The 20986-nt window shown below is 38.5% G+C and overlaps 3 protein-coding genes across 3 annotated transcripts in view; 2 read left to right on the forward strand and 1 right to left on the reverse strand.

Annotated features, from left to right (window-relative positions):
* Positions 1-20986, forward strand: part of LOC145219289 (uromodulin-like) — a 121201-nt gene that overhangs the window by 85955 nt on the left and 14260 nt on the right. The window lies entirely within an intron of this gene.
* On the reverse strand, positions 1788-2503 carry LOC145220455 (uncharacterized). Its single transcript, XM_080087661.1, has one exon. It carries the CDS (start codon positions 2501-2503, stop codon positions 2075-2077), a length of 429 nt encoding a protein of 142 aa, XP_079943787.1. The 3' UTR covers positions 1788-2074.
* On the forward strand, positions 6282-19254 carry LOC145218716 (scavenger receptor cysteine-rich domain-containing protein DMBT1-like). Its single transcript, XM_080086127.1, has 13 exons — positions 6282-6592; positions 13347-13513; positions 14081-14231; positions 14558-14733; positions 14998-15151; positions 15424-15472; positions 15753-15918; positions 16318-16475; positions 16828-16999; positions 17149-17219; positions 17331-17520; positions 17770-17878; positions 18579-19254. The coding sequence occupies exons 1-13, from the start codon at positions 6532-6534 to the stop codon at positions 18602-18604; spliced, it is 1650 nt and encodes a 549-aa protein (XP_079942253.1). The 5' UTR covers positions 6282-6531; the 3' UTR covers positions 18605-19254.

Consider the following 20986-nt stretch of genomic DNA (forward strand, 5'->3'; position numbering starts at 1 on the left):
ACTAAGATTAAATGGAGCAATAGCGAATATATAAATATATCAACTAGAATTAGATTTTTTGCCGACTTTCCGCCTGACTGATTTTGCGTTGTAGGATTGATGCCTTACAACCTTGTGTGGTCAGGATTATTAAACGCTCCAGAAGTTTGGTTGTTTGTTCCCGTTCTACTCAATACACGCACATCAGTTCAATCAATGCAGTGCGACAGATGTCAAATGAAGTAGAATTAGAAAGAATGCTCGACACAACTTACTAAAATACATAGATCTAAGCATAACGTCAGTTTTTTCAAATGTATTTTTACCAATGCAGAACGATTGGGCAATAACGTACTCAGAAGCTATTGTCCAAATTAACGACCAACAGCTTAACAACTTTCCAACGACTGCGCTTTAGGAGGACCAATGCGGTCTGAGTAAACACAAACAACTTCGTACACAATGAGTTACCATTGGAACAAAAGACAGTTACTGCAATCAGTAACGAAGCCGTTAGTGGATAAACTTTATTTAGGGTGTTCGTCATTCAAATTCCAGCAGCTCATTGCTAGTAAACAACAGCCAAACATGACATTTGTAGAAATTCCGAAAATCAGCACAAATTACGTTACAGTGTGTTCGTTGGTGTGTTCAGCGAACTCGGTTGACAGAGACTGGTTAGCAGTCGGGTTGTAACTATGGCGAAGCCAAGAAAGTCACCCACTTTGTGAAATAAGTCTGATGTGAACGAGCTATTGCCGGTAAACAAATTCATTTTACCATTAATTGATGAAAAATCACAAAGAAATGCTATCATTTTCTCAGTCACGTCGACCGAAAAAGATGCCAGTTTCACATAAAGGGCTGCCACTTCGGTTTGAATACAACAATCTAGTTAGGCCTTAAACAATATCTAGAATCATCTTGTTTGAAAATAAATGAAATAAATCTTAACATCAAATAATCCAACTCTATGTAATATTTAATCCAAACAACAACACATATGAAAGTTTGTAATATAAATTGCTCCATATTAAATGTTTAAGAAGCATACCTCAATCTTATCATCACTAATTTTTTTCTGTTACAGTCATAACATTATAACGTTGAACTTATGGGCATACCTGGGTGCAACGTTTTAGGCTTGTACTGTTACTACTGTATCGACAAACGTTAAAAAACTAGAAAGGTGTGTTTCCTATTTCAATTTGATATAGTTTGTACCCTGTTTAACAATTTAGTCTACACACCATTTGATCTACAAACGTGATTTGAAGGAAAAACAAATGGGTCCCCTCACACATGATTTTTGTGCGAATTACTCGAAGGTAAAAAGGTTTTCAATTCTTTTTTTAGATTTTATTTTTAATTCATAAAAAAACATCAACCCAAACTTCAAAAGGATTTGCATTCAACCGACTGTTTAATGATCAAAATGGCAACTTTGGTAATAGATCAAAACCATCAACAGCATGTCTTAAACTGACGCTCACTGTTTGCTTTTTTAACTTTAATACACTAAAACCAATAGACTGTAAAATCCTTTGTTAAACAAAATCAGTCGGTTTTAGATGAAGGAATATATATTTCGCCTATGTGGCATCATCAGTTCCTGAAACCGAAATACAATACGATATAAAATTGATTGCTAAAACAAACACGCTAAAATAAATAGCGAAAACTCCGGGCAATGAATCAAGGGAGCCCCGCTTGTTCTGTTTGTGTTTGAGGTTGGTTTAGACAGCATTGACAGTTTGAAACAGTAAAATCTTGTTTTAATGTTTTACTGCTTGCAGTAATTGACTACATAAACGCAATAATGTTTATTAGTTTTAACCAACAGAGATCGACACTATAAGTCATGTATAGTAAAATAGAAGTTAAAAAAAAAACTACAACTAAGGAAACCAACACGAAAACGAGAGACTTTAAGCGAAACTAAGGAATGTAATTAAACTGCGCAGGAATACAAATAACCCTTAAAGCACAGAGTGAACAAAATACAGAGCGGAGCCCACGAGCGTAAACTGCTCAGTAGCTCGCTGCATTCTCCCTCGATAAAATAATGTTCACAAAACATCACCACAATATACAACTACACAGTCCACCCGCCATAACGAGCAGGTGACTTTCGTTCACAGGTAGAACGACGAAGATTAGGCGGCGAGTCAGCCGATTCAGTAGATTCAAGGGGAGCGGGACTGTCTATTTCAACAGCAACGTCATCTTCAGATGAAGATATCTCATCTTCTGCTGAGCTCGAAGAGTTCGGACAAGGAGCTAGGTCAGAATTTGAGGCTGTGCTTTCCCGTCCGTTGGAATGACGCACGTGGGCGTAAGATGGATTTGCATCCAGCAAGGTCACAGGATCACACAACGGGTCTCCTTTCGAGCAGACAAACCTACGAAGAAGTACAGTGCCACGGTTCAGCAGCCATGAGGGCATGGAGGTATCAGACAGAACTAAACTAAAAAAGCGTTCGTGTGGTGTTTGGATAGTGGCGGTACACATTAGGGTCCGCATGGCATGTAGAGCACCAGATAACACTTCCTCCCAACGGCTATCGGGTAAATTGCGGTTGCAAAGCAGAAGTTTTACCGTCTTCCAGACAGTTTGGTTTGTCGTTTCACAATATAGTCAGAAAAACCAAAAAGGCAATATAGGTTTGAGAGGCAAAACGGTGGACGAAGTCATTCTCATGCAAGGAAAAACAAAAGGATACCGACTGTACTCATATACAACGATTAGAAGATAAGGATTTTGACCAGATACTGGGCCTTTGATGTCCATACTGATCCTTTCCCAAAGCTAACCGGTTTGGTAGCTTTTATCAGTTATCTTGCCTGAGGCTTGTAGAATCGTGGCTTGAGGCACACACGCGGCATCTGTTGCCAGCCGATTTAGTTTCATCACTAGTATAAGGCAAAGTGTGAGATTTAACAAAATGATACATACGGGCGTATCTAGGGTGTCCAAGTGATGCATGGAGTGCAGAAAGATCTTGAAGAGACTTTGAAGACGCACATACTCGAGAAAACGCATCGGGAACAATATTCAGCGTCCCTGGTTGGTGGCGGATATCGTAGGAATATTGGCCCAACTCTAATCTCCACGATATCATTTTAACATTTTTAATCTTGTCGCGGTTTCTTCGTTCAAACATGTAAGCGACAGATTTTTGGTCCGTGATTAAAGTGAAATGCCGACCCTTTAAGAAATGCGACCACTTTCTTACAGCTTTAATAATAGCAGAGGCTTCCGTTTCAATAGCGGGGTAATTGCGTTCGCAACGGTTAAATGTACGAGACATGAAAGCCACAGGTCGTTCCGTTTGCGACAAGACGGCAGCTACAGCAAAATCAGAGGCGTCTGTTTCCACTTCAAGAAGACAGTCGTCAAGAATTGCACCAAGAGTGACTTTGTCGAGCTCGTCTTTTAAATCGTTAAATGATAGAACGGCATCATCGTCTAGCGGGAAGTCTTTTGCATTCAAAAGAGGGGCTGCACGTCGTGAAAAATTCTTAATCCACTTAGCGTAGTAAGAAAACATTCCTAGTACTCCTTTTAGTTCCTTTGGTGAAGCTGGAGGTGACAACTCTAATAAACGCTGCAAACGATTTGGGTCAGGTCGAATTTCATTGAAGGAAATGCGATGCCCAAGAATGTCCAAAGTAGTTATTCTAATTCTGGACTTTTCTTGATTTATAGTGATGTTATTTTTGCAAGCAGCTTCAAGAAGACGACGAAGGTTGAGATCGTGTTCCTCTAACGTAGCACCGGTAACGGTGATGTCATCAAGGTGCGCGTATACCTTATGCAACTTATTGTCTTGAATAAAATCATCAATGACGCGTTGGAAGGCAGTCACGCCATTCGTCACGCCAAATGGAAGCCGTTTGTATTGATAAAGTCTTCCTCACGCTTCAAACGGGGTATACGGGCGTTCGCAAAGGTCTTTTAAAATACCGAAAGTCATTGAACACGAACGGCCAAGTAAAGAGATTGTAGCCGATGTAAAGCCAGAGGTGGCCATAGATAAACAAGTAGAAGCCATACTAATGGGCGTATGAGGGCCGGAAGTGAAGTGAATGAGCTACCTGTTTGCAGATAAAGTTACCGGAGGCACCAGAATCAATCAAGACTTTTACTGGATTAGACTCCAACGAGCCGTCTACGAGAGCGGGTCCCAGACTTAAAGGAGCCCCAGCGAGAGAGTGAAGTTTGAAAGCGTTTGAAATATAGCTTAGTGCAGAAAAACACACAGCTGAGGTGGGACGGAAACGAGAGCTGCTTTGATTAGAAGAGGGGCTGCTTCGACAAACCTGAGAGAAATGTCCTCTTTTCCCGCAGTTATAACACACAGCTTCAAGTGCCGAAAAAGCAGATCGGCTACGATGCATTGCACCACCACAGAAATAACATGACTTTGCCTAGGGTCGATTTGTACGTCGAGCAGTGGCCAGAGGAGCATCGTGGTACAACTGAGACTGAGCAGATGAACTAGCGGCGCTTTCAGTACTGCCGCCGGCGAATTGAGTGCTGGCGGTGCTTTTCCAGGGTGCCGAAGCAACTAATGCATTTTTACCCATCAAGAGAGATTGTTGTTGTGATTTGGCAAGATTTTCAGCGATTTCGGCGGCTTTAAGTAGGTTTAAATCTTCAATTTTCAAAAGACGCTGCCTAATCAAAGAAGAAGAAAGACCATTAATGAAGGCATCTCGCGTTAAGTCGTCTTTGTATTTATCAGCAGTCACAGAAGTAAAGTGCAATCTCTGGCAAGAGTTTTCAGTTAGATACTCAGATATGGATTCGTCGGAATTTTGAATGCGACTCACAAGTAGATATCTAGCAAATAAGTTGTTTTTCGTTTTTACGTATATTCGCTTTAGCGCCACGACGATATCTTCAAAAGAATCGGCATCTTCTACACAAGAAAAAGAATCAGGTGACAGACAGTTTATAATAATTCGAGTCTTGTGAGCGGCAGTAACGGTGTTTTCGCCTTCAGCGAGATGGTCAATGTAATCTGTAACAGTGCGAAGCCAATGCGTAAAGTGTCTGCCAGCATTTGGGCGTAAAAGCAGCTTGTCCATCGTATATCTTCTGTTGTTTAAATTGCAGTAATTGACTACATTAACGCAATAATGTTTATTAGCTTCAAACAACAGAGATCGACACTATAAGTCCTGTAATGTGAAATAGAAATTAACACAAAATGTCAAGTAAACGCGAAAACTACAACTGAGGAAAGCAACACGAAAACGAGAGAATTTAAGCGGAACTAAGGAATGTAATTAAACTGCGCAGGAATACAAATAACCTTTAAGGCACAGAGTGAACAAAATACAGAGCGGAGCCCACGAGCGTAAATTGCTTAGTAGCTCGCTGCAATATGCAAGGTTTTTTGTAGAATTTAGGCAAAATGCTGCCTTGCCTAATGAAATTAACTATGGTACAAACTGCTGTAGACCCGAAAATATTATCTGCGGAGCTTATTGTTTAACTTGTAGTTTTGGTTTAGTACAAATAGACAAAGTCTTAAATGTAACGATTTGCTTCAGCCTTTTAATCCCAACAAACTAGAGTTCCGTTAGATGGCTACACGAGCCAATACGGTCTACGTCTTGTCGCCAGCTGCACAGATGGGACGCTACAGGTTAAAACAGTGTGCACTGTCTGCGGCTGGCTTCAAGGGAGTTTCCCCACTGGTTGTCCGTGTTTCAACCCCCACGGCATCTATTAGCGACTAAATGCATCTTTAAGGTTTGGGTAGACTTTCTACAAAAACTTGTAAATCTAATTTCTTGTTGGAAATAAATTTGGAAATTGATTGAGATATATTAAGTTGTGTATATGATTAAGCATTGAATGAGACGTAGCATATGTTAAAGAAAACATACAAATGATAGGAACTGCTAAAACCCGAAAATATATTCTGCGAATCTTATTAATTAACTACCAGTTTGGGATTTAGTACATATATATATAGCAAGGGTCCTTAAAGTAACAATTTGCTTCAGCCTGTTACTCCCATCAAACTGGAGTGTTGTTAGTTGGTACAGTAGTTGCAATGGTGGGACTTAATAGATCAAAACAGTGTGCACTATCTGCAGCTTGCTTCCACAGAGTGCGACAAAGAACGCTGACGACTCACGTGAATAACGTAACAAGAGCCTAACACGCTTAGATAGAACTGCATGGTTACAGAACAAACAATGAACCTGTATTGATCCGGTTTGAATCACCTGCATTGTGTTACGGCGTTTGCAGTGTTTACGTTGGTAAGCTCTATGTAAGCAGCAGTGTGTTCTGATGTTTATGAGAAAACCTGAAGCCTACGAAGCGTATTAGCTAAGAGGTATCAGCGTTATGATACTGGCATTGCTGAAACGATGTAGACTGAGTTTTCGGCACCCTTGATTCATAAACTTTGTTAGATTTTTGCAACATGATAAGATTCTTGTGGGTGTGAAATCAGTTTTGGTGATATATACTTACTGTCTTTTTACAGTTACAATTTATGGTAATACAGTTAATTCATTTGTATAAAAATGTCACAAGGGCTATTGAAACTGGCTCTGTTTGTCTGTTCGATTAGTTTTTTGCACAAAGGTAAGTTGATTTGATAATTTTTTTTTGATTTAGTAACGTTTCTCCTTTAACTGGCATAAAGTTACACAAAATACTCGTTTTTGGTTAAAGAACTAATTATTTTGCAAACGTTTTGCCGTTTTTCTGCACACGGGTATACATAGAGCAATGAAGCAAAATAGTTGCGAACAAATAAACAGTATGACAACATACAGTGGAAACTATAGTTGGATTTCAATGGTTACTTTGGCTGTGTGGTATAATTTTATTTTACGTACCCTAACAGCTTATGCATTTCGTTCATGCAGAGAATGCCTTATTTGATCATGATTCACTTATCGCATGCAAAAAGCAAATAGAAATACGATTTGGACTCGTTTTAGTGAGCTGAAAAAGTCTACATATGTGGCGGCTTCTCTCACTATGATTATCATGTTCTTGTATACCTACAGCGAACCGGACAGAATGCCTTCTTTGTTTCACTCTCGTCCTTTGCGACGTATTAGTACATTGTGTTATTCTATTTTCATGTACCTCGAATAAACATCTCGCTACTCCGAGATAAGCGTCAATACAGCCATAGGATTGAAGCGCCGCAACAATCCTAAAAAAACTTCGTTGCTGCGAATGGCACCCATATCCGGACGTACGGGTCACGTTTGTTAACTATGCATTTACCTTCCGGCAAACTTCAATGACAGTTTATGCTTGCCCAGGGGCTCATTTTTTTTGCATGGACCTCAAGCATCGACGTCTCATCAATGCCGACACCTTCTCCAGCGTTGCACTGGATAAAGCATCGAACCAAACCTTAACGCCGTTTCCGCGAGCACTTCAGCTCATGCTCGGTTGTCGGTCAAATTGCAAGGAATTACTTTTTCCCATTTTTCACAGTCGTAAACCAAGCATGGACTTCAGCATTTTTCCCAGCTAATGGCCTACTCGTGCACTTTCGCGCTCGATTTCGCCCTCCCGGGAAACTCGGCTTTGCTAAAAAAGAATATAAAACGAGCTGCAACGAGGTATTATTAGACGTTCTTCCAGTCCATGGGCTTTGCGACCGCAATGATTTACACAGCTACCCGATCTTAACGCATCTACCCGGTCTTAACGCAGCTACCCGGCCTGATCGTTCTGCCAATTCCTCACATTCAAGACTTTTAGTGGTTACCACCAGGTACCTGTGGCCCAGGTGATATTGCGAAAACCGCGGTCATTACTCCTTTCGGCCTTTTTGGATTCCTTAGCATGTCATTCGGTTTAAGTCATGGTGGGAGCTCGTCGCGAGCAAGCCACTTTCGGAGTACTGCGACCATTGACCCTTTGAGGTCCAAGCTTTTTCCAAAAAAAATCTCACAGAGGTCCAAATGCTTTTCCAAATACCCTAATACATACAAAACACGATCTAAAAGGTTTTATTCCTAAGTTCAAATGATTTATTTTTTTATAGACATTTCAAATATGGCTTTTTTCTATGTAGCCGATGCTAAGACAGCCTTAGTTTTTACCAAACCAATCAATTCTAAAATCAATTACCATACACCAAACAAAAAACATGAAGTTTATTGTTCAGTCAACAAAAGTAAACAATGATATTGCACATAAAAGTCACCGTTTGTAACTTTGAAGCGTATGATACAGCTCAAAGCAATACCCTGGTTTCTGTTGCATAGAATTCAACGCCTTTTTTCCCTTTGCAACGTTTGAGTTGCTCAGTTGCTCCGGGCCGCGCCGTTGCTCCTCTCCGTTGCTCCGCGGTAGTTACGCTGGCGCAACTTATACCTTCAAGGGAGGCATTTGGACTTGTAAACGCCGTCGCAAACCGAGGACCTCCAGGGAGGTATTTGGACCTTATTACATAAAACATAAGGACCTTCCAGGGAGGTACTTTGACGGGACATCGAGTTGACAATACCCGTGCCCGACCGCATATTTCCAAAATGTAATCTATTTCGCATATGGGGCTTTTTTAACCAATCAGAGGGACAGATTTTTGCGGACTTTCGTTACGTCACGTAGGCCGTTGCGTAGTGGTTTACTTTGCGCATTTTCGATGTTGTAAGGTCGTCACTGCTTTTTCAAGTCAAAATAATATTTTATTTTGAAAATATGGCGAAAATGGAAGCATTCAGTACAAAAGTGCAGGTAATGACCAGTATATAATGTATTGCAATAAACTAGACTGATTATATTTTTCTCTTTGTAAAATTACTGATATTATGCACAGCAGCACACATGCAGGCTACTTTCAGAGAAATATATGCAATTTTGTTTTAGATACCATCGCATCGTGAAAACAACAGCGCGGATAAAGCAAGCAGCAAGATAGAAGTGTTCATGTTTACTAAAATGCAATGCTTTAAGTTGTATGTAATGGCAACAATGAGGGCTGGTCTTTTATATTTAAAGCTACTTTTAAATGACATAAATATCTGAAATCAACATACTGCTTAAACTTCCAAAATGTTTACAGTAATCAGCAGTATAATCTTACACTGCAAAAAAAATTAGCTAGCTATGAAGTCAAAAAATAAAATGGCTGAATTCAAGCCAAAAACGGTTTGGAATCGCCCATTTTAAAAATCTTTTTAAACATGGCTTATATCAATCCAGTATCGGCTTGTAATGAGCCATGTTTCTACTTTCACACTGAAAGTTTGTTGGCTGAAAATTAAAAATGGTTTCGGCTCATTTCCAGTCAAAAAATGAGTCAGTACAGTTAAAGGTTGGTCCTTATGACTCAATAGTGAGCCATTATTTTTTGCAGTGTACTATCAATCTGTAATGAGTTGACATCTTTTGTTGTTAACAACCTTTGGATTATACAAATACCCAGTTCAAATACTGTGTTATTTTCTTGTAACGAAGTGTTTGTGGGCGCTATTTTTTGCATTTAGTTTTTTTAATAGCATATAGGCCCACGTCAGTTGATTTGTTGAACTCTCCAATCTGTCCTAAAATTGTTTTTGGCAAGTACAGAACAATAATTGCCTCTGCACCTCCTTCCAAAAAGCACACATTTAAGTTATGGTGGGGCAAAACACATGTATCAAATCCTGAGGTTCTGTAAAAGATGTTTAAAATGTGTAAACGAAAGCTTTCGTGGTCAATAGTTGGAAATAACAAAATGAAATACCATCATTCTATTTTAGATTTTGGTATAGATTGTATAAACATGTTGGAAAACTCACATTAATATCCTTGTCAAAAACTAGTGTTGTTTATATGGGTATCAAAAGTACTGGTTGCCTTGACCTTGTTGTCATTAAAAAAAATTAGGCCTGAAAAAACTTTTTGTTCACTACCAATTTACCCAGTACACCAAAGTTTTCATTTTCTACAGTGTATCCATTAAAGTGTCCTGTATAAGCCTCCTGAATTGCACTGCCTTCATGAGTCTTGTGGTCGTATATGTGTAATAAATAAACTGGAAAACGGCAAGCATAATGATGACTTTAAAAAAGGCAGGCATAGTGTTTAACCATAAGCCAGCAGTCAATTTTAATTTGTTGTCTTTTCTTTCCACAAATATCCAAAACCATTTCATTTTTATTAAACAAACATTAATCACATTTTATCACCAATATGAAAACAATACTTTTTATAATCTTTTGAGACAATACATACAGATTAAAACATTTTTGGAATGCACTGTGTCAATCTGAAATAACTTTTTTTAGACGCCAATTATACTTTACACATAAATTTTGAAATGCTTGTGTCAGGGCAGCCAGACTTTTTCTGTGGTCTATACTTTCCGAAGTTTGATAGTTTTGGCAATGTAGAGGTTCTTTTTTTTCAGATTTGATACATAAATATATACAATCTCTTGTGAAGATTGTTCTATTATGTTATGATATGTTCATGATCAAATTAATAATGACACAAACATCGTCGAAAATGCTGAGGCTTAAGCATACTTCCATGCGGCAACAATAAATGTCCTACAATGATACAGCACTCAATCCTGAAATAGTGTGCTTTGGATAAGAGTGGTTGTTGGCAACTGCACTTCTTCATCTGTTACAAGCAACTTGGTCCTATTTGATTGCATTTGTTAAGTTGCCTCGGTGTTAAGTTTGACTTAAACATTTATAGATACAAGGCATAGAGTGTTGAATTTAATTGCACTAGTTTTATGTTGGAATTTTTTAGTACTAAAAAATGTTTGATACACATTCATTGGAAATTAAATCGGTATAAATTAGGGCCCAAATTTTGGGTAATTTCATTGACATAGCAACCCCAATTTGGCTTGATACACGGTCAAAATTTGGACCAACCCCCAGTCGTCAGATTGGTTGACCAAACCAATTTTTTGACAAAAATTCAAGGTCAAATTTGGATAATTTTTTGCTGGTACAAAGACAACTTGGAATTCCAGCTTGTTTTAGAGATTTCACATGTGTTTCACATCTGCAGAAAGACTGTCCACTATATCCAAGCCAATTTGACTATTCTTCTGCTGAAGTTTTTTTCCTCCAAAAAACATTTCGGTTCTTTCTTTTGTTACTACCAAACAAGTGCTTCTACGAAATGTTGTGCTTCTATTTTTTGAGTTTTAGCTGCAACTAGGTCTATGGTTTTGCCTACACAACAACTCAAGTTCAGTTTTTTTAAATTTAATTACCATTACTATAATAAAACTACATGCATAGTACGCTTATACTGGTATTACTATAAACAATGCTATTACCATTAAAACTACATACATATGCTTAAACTGGCATAACTCTAAGCAATGCTAATGAAAACAAGCTACACCTGCGAAACGGAACTTAAAATTTAAAATAAGTTGATTGCATGGTTGTCACGCATCGTGTCCTGTGATTGGTCAAAAGCAAAGTGTTCTCTGATTGGTTTGGACTGCCGAAGCGGCGGTGAAAACGATACCTGTGATTGGTTAAAAAAGCCCCATATGCGAAATAGATTACATTTTGGAAATATGCTGCCCGACCCCTTCCCAACAAAGTCGAAGCTTTTCAAACTTTTCCGCACCCCTCTGCTGCTAACGGGCTTCAGTAATTTGCAGGTATCGTAAACTTGTACCATCGTTTTATTTCTGGCGCTGCACGCATCAGGTCTCCTATTTATACGAGACCTATGGGTAATCCTACAGCGTTCTTTGGATGACCAGTTAGAGTTGGTTCTTTGGTTGACCTTACACACATCACAAGCCGTTGACCTTTGCATTAACCGAAGTGTGGGCTCCGTGGTCAGCACACCAACAACGTCATTTAACCGCCATTTCTGAGTTTACCACAGATGTGCGAAGGCAAACAAAAACACGTGGCCGACGCCCTCTCCCGCGTTTTCATCGATGCAGTTTGATTCCTTTTCGATTTTGATTATTTGTCACTGGCAGCTGCTCAGGTCGCCTCAGAGGTTCAAGCACACCGTACTTCAGTCACTAACCCTCAACTAAATGACATGTAGATCGATCAATCTAGAGCAGTGGTTCTTAAACCTTTTTTCCTTACTGCACCCCTTTCAAATCACCAACCAATTTTAGCACCCACCTGGGTTTTGTGTTTATAAAAAAAGACCTAACCAACCTTAATGATTCAGCATTCCCGCCACCCCCTAGGAAAAGTTCTTGCACCCCTTGGGGGTGCGTGCACCCCTGGTTAAGAACCCCTGATCTAGAGCTACCATCATTTGTGACGTTTCCTTTTGAGTCGCCTCGTCCAATTGTCCCAACATCATGGCAACTTAAAGTTTTTGATTTCATACACGTTTCATTGCACCCATCCATACGGTGAACACGAAAACTTGTCTCTTCAAATTTTGTTTGGCACGGCTTGCAAGTGCAACGTCAAGTTCGCAAAAGTTAAATTGTTCAAGTTCCTCGGATGTTTGATCCCGAACTGTGCCTCTGACGTCCTCCAGAGAATATCCATGGCGTCACAGGCATGTGGTGGTCTAAGGAGCACTATCTGGACCTCCAGTGACATGACCAGAACCCTAAAACTTAGGTTATATAAGGCTTTAATCCTTCGTATAGCCATATGCGGTTCTGAGTCTTGAACTCTCAGAGAACAGGAGTTAACAGCTCTGCTGGAGTTTAAAATGAAATGCCTCAGAACAATCTTGAGAGTGACACGGAGGGACAGATTCATGGGCATAAACGAAACCATAGAAGATTTGGTGTCGGCAAGGGGACCACCATAGGTTAAGTTGAGTTTGGTATTCGCACAGCTCCAAAAAAATACCTGCTGGCTTCATCGGCCGAACTTGTTTACGGTTGTGCCATCACCGTTCCTGGTGATTTTTTTCGCCCAGAACATCACGAACCTTCACCCTCAAACGGTTCTTTTCTCTTTATTTCACTCTCGTCTTATGCGGCGTGTTTCGATTCACTTCAGATAAATACTCAAACAATCACTGTTCCTTTTTCTTTTAGTATTGAACGTTCCATTCCCAATAAATATTACCTATATTTAATCCGTTTCTTAACTAAAATCCCGAAATTGAGAAGACAATCCTCGTTTGACAACAGCACAATGCACCCATACTGTTTCAATCTTAGAAATTTCAGTGCTCTGCCGTACCAGGAAACAAAATTGAAAAGAAAAACTAATCAATATCTGTTCTTAAACGTAGAAATGTTTAATTGTATCAAAACTGTTGAAATATTTGTAAACAAATACGAAACGTACGAAAAGGGGCATATTCGTTTAACCATAAAAATACGAAAAGGGCATATTTCGTTTAACCTTAATATATATTTTTTGGATTGGTTCAATTTTGTCTTATTGGCAAATGCAATGTTAAGTTTCAGATGCACGGTGTGATGTTGGGCTAGCAATCTCTTCACGACTGACTGAATATATTCCAGCTATATGTGACACGTGGACTATTAGTTTTGTTTCCCGAGACGACTTCCCTAGATTGGTTGCTTATTTTCCTTCAGGAGAGCTTGCTACAAACAACTTTTGTCAGGTAGAATTTCGTATATTATGACTTGGGTCGGTAATGGTTTTGTTTGTAAGTTGCATTAAGATCCTCAGAAAATACCGAACAAGTGTTTCGTCCACCAGGTTGCATTTTACCAAATTTGTCGTTCAACTGGTGTAATGCTAAACCAAGGATTTTATCGTCCATTGGTTTTACTGTACTCTAGTTAAAAAGGCAAACAGTGATCGTCAGTTTAAGCCATGTTGTTGATGGTTTTGATCTATTACTAAATTTGTGATTTTAATCTTTCAAATGTTTAACATCTTCACTTTATGCTTATTTACGCACTTTTGCATTGGATAACTTGGAACATGGGCATTAATTTGGTTGATTTTGGAACCCACACAAGTAACTTGTGATATCCTATGTTTGCTAATGTATGTATGTGATTGCCTCTGACCTACTATTGTGCCATTAGGTAAGATCTAAGTGGACAAAAAAGGCTAGAAAAAACCTACAATGAAGTAGCACATCAAACCAAAAGAGCGTTAAATGTTTTTTGCTAAAATTGTAAATGTTTTTTGACTAAGATACAATCTAGGTTTAATCTAGATATACGAGGGAATCGACAATTCGGGCACATTGGCTGGTACGTTGTTAGGTGGAGGCTTATCTTTTCCGGTTATCGTTGAAAGCTCGTCTGTCTATGTATCATGTGTCCTCAACCTGACAACAGTCGAAATAGAAGTGTTTATAGATCCCGGTAAGTCGGATGTTTACGGAAAAGCTTAACTATGTGTTAATCTAAAATATGAGATCATGTACTTGACCACCCACCATTTGGGGAGTCTGCAAAATGTATTTTGTGTATTTAGATCCAGCTTGTTAATTCTGTTTTAACCTTTGTCGTCTCTTCAGTGCAGCTGGTGACAAGAGATTGGCCACACGGCACCCCAGCTTACATAACACAGAGTAGATTTGAAAGCATAAGTAATTTGGCAATTGTTTAGAAACCAAAGTTTTGTGCACCATCTGCACTGTCCGTCCGCAGCGTAACTATCAACCATTGACGCTTTATGTGCAATTCAGCTGAAGAGTGTGGTGAAGATGTTGACAGCCTGCCGTATAATTTGTTATCTCCTATGTTTCCGGGTGACTACTCCGCTTCTGCTGGGTGTGTTTGGAGATTTCAATTGCAAAGCAGCTCGTCCTTGATGTTTCAATTCTCCACTTATAACATCGAGGATGGATTCGACTTTCTTTACGTAAGTGATTGTCGTTTTGTCATTTTCGTTAAATCCCACTAAAGAACCAAAAACCAGGCATCACCCGATTTTTAAACAAGACAGAATTTTTGTTTAAAGTTAGATCTGCCAATATAAAACGATGAAATTAATTTGACTGAGCATGAATTTAGATGCGAAACAAAAACTGAACCCAAACCAAAAAATACATTTGAGCTTTTATAACAACAACATACATCACACTTGTTCACTGGTTTATACATTGGTCGGTGATTTTATTTTCAGTTCCAGAATGAAGAAGGTAATGTGGAAAGATTGACTGGAAATCATACTGGGGGGTTGAATCATACAGTTACTGCAACAATTCTTACATTAATCTTTGTCAGCGACGCAAGCGGTCAAGCACAGGGATTTAATGCGACAGTCAACAATGAATCAGGTAGAACTCAAATTTCAACAACAGGAAAAATCTTAGTTTGAGCAGTAATTTGTAGGAGGGACAGTTTCTAACAGTTTATATGTTCATAAAATAAACTCCGAGTCTTTTTCAGGAATTAAAACTTATGGATTTACCAGTATGTGGTCATTTAACAATTTTCGACAAGCCGTAATTTTTTTACGTTGTTAAAACTCCCCGGTTTCTTCTAATGGGTAACGAAAATAAATTGGTTAAGAACCACATCTTACATGCAAACTAATAGTTCTTTGTAGGAATGGAACAATCAATGAGTGTGTGCAGGACCAAAGACTTGACCATCGCGTAAGTTTGTCTTTGCTTTTAGGCATGTTTTTGTTTATTTTTGAAATCCTGAACAATAAAGTCACTTAATAGAACTCTCGCCTTAAGCAGGAAACATTCATTACAAGCTACTGCGCGCTCAGTAATTGTCCAGCAGTGGAATCCTCACTGTCTTGCACTCCACAACGTTTTAACGTTGCGCAGCTGACTAAATACTGATAAATAGTCAGTTTATTTGGCGATGGCGTGTTTCCAGTATTGTATAGTTGTCCATGTAAACTAATAAAGCCATCATTCGCAGAGTAACAGCTGATGAACAGAACACATTAGATTACGAACACGGTGACACACTTTACATCGCACTGGACAGGCAAACTCCCCTTTCTCAACTTAATGACCACTGCAAGGTCACGGGGTCAGACCCGGTGTTCGTGTTTGACATTGGACAATGCGAAGGCCTCTATCAGGTAAAACTCATTTCTGTTTTCTTCATCGAGCCACTTCCACCCAACATGTCATTTAGTAAAAATACAGGCAGGCATCACCATGTATCGACACATATTCATTTCGTCCACAGTAGTTACGATTAAGCTGCAGACAGTGCACACTGTTTCGACCTATAAGGTCTCATCAGTGCAGCTGGTGAACTGGAGTGCCGTTGAATGGCTACACTAGCCAATGCGGCCGATCTCTCGTCTCCAGCTGCACTGATGAGACCTTATAGGTCGAAACAGTGTGCACTGTCTGCAGCTTATCATTTATTGGCTCTATATGCTTTTACAGTTACGATTAAGTTTTGGTGCTTTTTATTGCTGTCAACTTTCTTGCTACCCTTCTAAAAATATTTTTTATTTATTTATTAACAGAATGAGAACGGAAAGGTGTCGGTGTCCTTCCTTATCTGGAGATTCCTAGCTCCGTCCCCAGCAGTGATCCAACGCGACGTTCAAAACAGGCTCAATGTCATTTGTCTGTTTGACTCGGAACTACTTCTCTCGTCATCCAACGTCCAATCACAAGCCGGGTAAGAAGACATCTACGGCACATGCCAAACATGTCACATGCCAACAAAGCGCACAATATGCAAAACATATACATAATACTTGTCATGTAATGCAATAGCAGATGTAACATGCTGCAAAGCACGTAGAATGCAAACTATAATCATGACACATGTCATTGCATGTGTAAGCACATGCCAAACATGGCACAGAGACTCCAACGGTCTGTTGATTAATTTTTATTCTATTATTAGTGCTAGTCAAACAACTCGGAAAATAAACGGTGAAGTCAAAAACAGTAAATGACGTCTATTGATGTGACTAATTCCTCAGGAACGTGTCCATTTATTTCTCAAACGTAGAAGTTTGTTACAGATCCATTGAAACTTCTGTTGAGAATACAGGAAACTTTGACGTTGCTTTAAATCTCTTTTCCAACCAATACTTCAACGAAAGCTTTCCCGGAGAAGTCACTGTGCCTAACTACATTTTTGCTGAAGTGAAACTTGATGAAATTTCTGCAAGCAACGATGACTTTATTGTCCAGGTAAAAACAAAAGCATTAAGGTAACAGAGGTTGCTAAATGTTAGTTCGTGTTTCATAAAAAATGCACATTACACTTGTTGCATTACACTAAGCATCTTTTAGGTGCTATAGAGTTTCTACATTTGATTTATTTACCATTTTGTATACAGCTTGAAGAATGTTGGGCGACACGCGTTGAAAACTCCAGTGGTTTGCCGAACTACCCTGTTGTAGTAAGCGGGTAAGCTTTACATCATTACTTGTGTTTGATTTGCAACGTGTGATCTTTCTCATAATATATTGAACGGCACATTGCATTTGACCTTGCGTAAATGTTTGTAAATATTATTAGATGTGTTGCGCCACCCAGTGGAAGTGAGGTTGCCGGCGCAAAAATGTTGATACGAAATTACGAATCCAACTCTGCAACTTTCAAGCTGAAGAGCTTTGTGTGGACAAACTTTACTGATGCAGAACAGTTCATCTACATCCACTGCGACGTGACCGTCTGTCAAAACTCGACTGGAGAATGCCCTGGACAGGTGAATTGAGTTTGTGTGGTGTGTAAGGCTAATAATAAGTCCGCCGTCGAGCTGCTTGCATCATTGCAAGTAAAGTGGATTATATTCGATTAATTTATTCTCCAATAAGTTTGCTTTAGTTGAAATAAACAGGGAAAAACCATTACATGCCTAAGTTTTTTCTGATTCCATTTAGCTGCTTTGTTTATCCTTAATAGTATATATATATATATACATGAAAAAAAATATTAATATGAAACTGATTTGAAGATGTGTGGTGGGAAAAAAAGACGATCTGTTGACAACAATGGACGCAGCCAACGACTTTCTGCGGGGCCAGTTCGTATCGTGAAAACTACCAAGTATTTGCTTGTGCAAGGTACCAAGACAATAATTAAACTCTTCTTTCCTACATATTAACTTAGTTCTGGACCAAATACTTTATTTGCTTATGTTCCAACTACTCAAATTGTTGTATTTATCAACTAAAACCTTTGGGGACATGTTTACTTCAGCTATATTAGGCCTCAATTATCAAATAATTCGCATGTTTCTATTTATTTTAATCCTCGATGAGCCTGCAACGCCTGAATGCGTTAACTAACAGTCAGTCCACGGTCGAGCTGCTAGATTTATAGCAACTACGTTATAGCGGAGGGGACGTTAATGTAGTGCAATACGTGGATTTTCACTGGGTTGGAGCAATGCAAATTAAGTTTCTTGCCCAGGGAAACACAGGCTGCCGAGACAGTATTAGAACCCACAAACTATTGAACACAAGTCGGTTTTACTTACAACTCGACCATCTTGGCAAACTTATGCATAGCTTGACTCCTAAAGTCACTTTTTCGTTTTGTTTTGTGTGTAAGAAACATACTCGACATTGCCTTAACCAGGAATCAAAGTTTAAAGTTACTTCTCGTATTGGCTTTCAATCTCTCGCAAGCTTGGCCCACTTCCAAGTGTATACAAGAGTGGCATTATTTTTAGTCTGTCTGAGGTGTTAATCTCTAGTTCCAGTATCAAATGCTTTCGCACACATATATGTTTATCTAAGTTAAACATTCTTTTTATCGCAGACACTCCAGGAGACAGAGATGAATAAATGATGTAAATGATGCCGCTTACAACATCTTCCAACTTGTGATGTTTGTTCTTCTGGCTGCTATAATTATCGGAGCCGGTTCCCTCGTATGGGCAAAAATGCCCAAGATCTACAGTAGAATATAAACAAATTGATCTGTGGATGAAATGTCAGAAATGCTCAACATTGAATTGTTTCTCACGACATAAAAACGCTTAAAATTTTCTTCGAAACAACAAATTATTCTGCAATTTATTCTAAAATTCGTTGCTTGTTAAATTTGCTAGAGGTTTTAAAACTAGTCATTACAGTACATGTAATATTTACTGCTTTATTGTTGTCTGAAAACTGGCTTGTCAAAGTGTTTTTGTTTGTATGACTGAAGAACAATATAATCGGATGCAATTGATACTGTGTGTGTGTGTTGGTTATATGTCCACCAAAGTTACATTTGCGCTTGACACGTTTGAATTAACCATGGTTAACCATGGAACTGCAGTTCAGAGTAGCATGTGTCTCCTAATTAAATTGTGATAGGAAATATTACGAAGTTTGAAAGATTGTTCTCAACTTTTTTGCCTGTTACACAATTTTACTTTCTTTCAAACGAGCTTTTTTCAAAATAATTGCTGAATTTACACAATTCATGGAAACCATTAAATAAAACTGAAATGAAAGTTTAGAAATTCCAATCACAGGCACAATGAGTTTTATAGTCAAAACATTTAATTATGAGTTAAACTTGCTATTTTTTAATAATTGCTAAATTTGCACAATGTATGGGAACAACTAACAGAACTGAAAGATTAGAAATGGCAGTCATAGGCGGAATAAAGTTTTATGGTCAAAACATTTACCGGTTAAGTTTTAAAAAAGTTTTTGGATGTAGAGAGGAAATAATCTTAACAAGCTTATTTGTGGTGGATTTGGTTTGCAAGTTGGGATTGTTTCTTTCGATGACTGTATACGATTGATTGTACAACTTAATGCTTCCACCTAGTTTATCGATTGTATCCAACGTTTTATTTAGTTTTAGATACAAACCAACCTTCTGCAAACATCTATAATCAGTTGAATCAATATATTCACAAAACAACAAATAATCATTCTACATGTTATATTTTATTCACAAACAAATAATCATTTGACATGCTATTTTGCAGGTTTGGATTTTTATTGTCTGATCCATTTTACATTCTAATTAATTAAATGTTAAATGGTCAATCGAGAATACTTTCGGTCAAAATAATGTAATACGGTAAGGTACGTACAACAACTTCGCTTTGTTTGGAAGGACACAATGTAACTAAATATTTGCCAGGTACGACTGGTGCGCATGGTGCTGCAGTTTTGAGCCCATTTGTATAATTGTTTGGTTCGACCGTTTAATCTTTTAATAGGTGCAAAAACTTATTGCAGAACTTTCCTTTTTCCTTGGTGCTGCATGGTTTAATTACGTCGATACAAACATTAATTGTTATGAGGTTGGTTTTGTTCTGGTTTCAACTGATCGTACGGGTTTCGACCATCATCGCCATCTGTTTGAGCTGGTTCTTCTGCTGGGGGTGCAGCAGGATCAAAAATGTCAAATGCAAATAGGCCTAAAAAATATCTACTTATTGGCAAACAAAAGTTGAACAAAAAGTAGATATGCGGGCATTCGTCGAGTTATATTTCCTACCTTGGTTTGGAAGTGGTCGGTTTACGTTGTGCGGAGGTTCCACGATATTTTCTACATATATCTAGACAAGAAAATTTGATCTGAAATTTTCAATGTGTCTTAAGTTTGCATTTCTAAACAACTTTTGAATAACTCCAACAGTTTGTGCATTAACTGAAGACCAACGTGACTTGAAATATGGAACACTTGTTTCAGCAATACGGAATAAATTACACCTAAAAATCGTTTCACTAAAATAGAATTATGTTTGTAGCCAAGGGTTGTACTACTTGGTGACTGTACCTCTTCAGACGAGCTGGACGATGATCGCCTGAAACGCGGAAGCTAAAAAGAAAAGAATAAAAAATTACGAATATCAAAAAAACTGGTTGCACTCTCAGACATTGTTCCTCCAGGGGTCTGAACGCCATCGTGTGTTTTTTGTCGTAACAAACACGATTTAGATTTTAGATTTAGATTGATAGTTTCCATATTGGTTTTTAATTAAACTTTTAAAAAAAATTTGCAGATAAAAGGTTGAAAATTCGAACTGGCAAAATCATGATGGTCAAAAAGTGGTCAGGCATACTTACTGCTTTAGAAGTAATTTTTTTACTTACCGGCATGTCAAATTCGAACTCATAAACGTCCTCCTGAACAATACAAAACGCAATCTTTGGGCTTTTATTACAAAGGTCGGGAGGAGATATAAACCCTGAATGTTTTTCTTTTGCTTCTTACTT

This window comes from Phallusia mammillata, chromosome 3, assembly GCF_965637545.1.
Source record: "Phallusia mammillata chromosome 3, kaPhaMamm4.hap1.1, whole genome shotgun sequence".
Classification (NCBI taxonomy): domain Eukaryota; kingdom Metazoa; phylum Chordata; class Ascidiacea; order Phlebobranchia; family Ascidiidae; genus Phallusia; species Phallusia mammillata.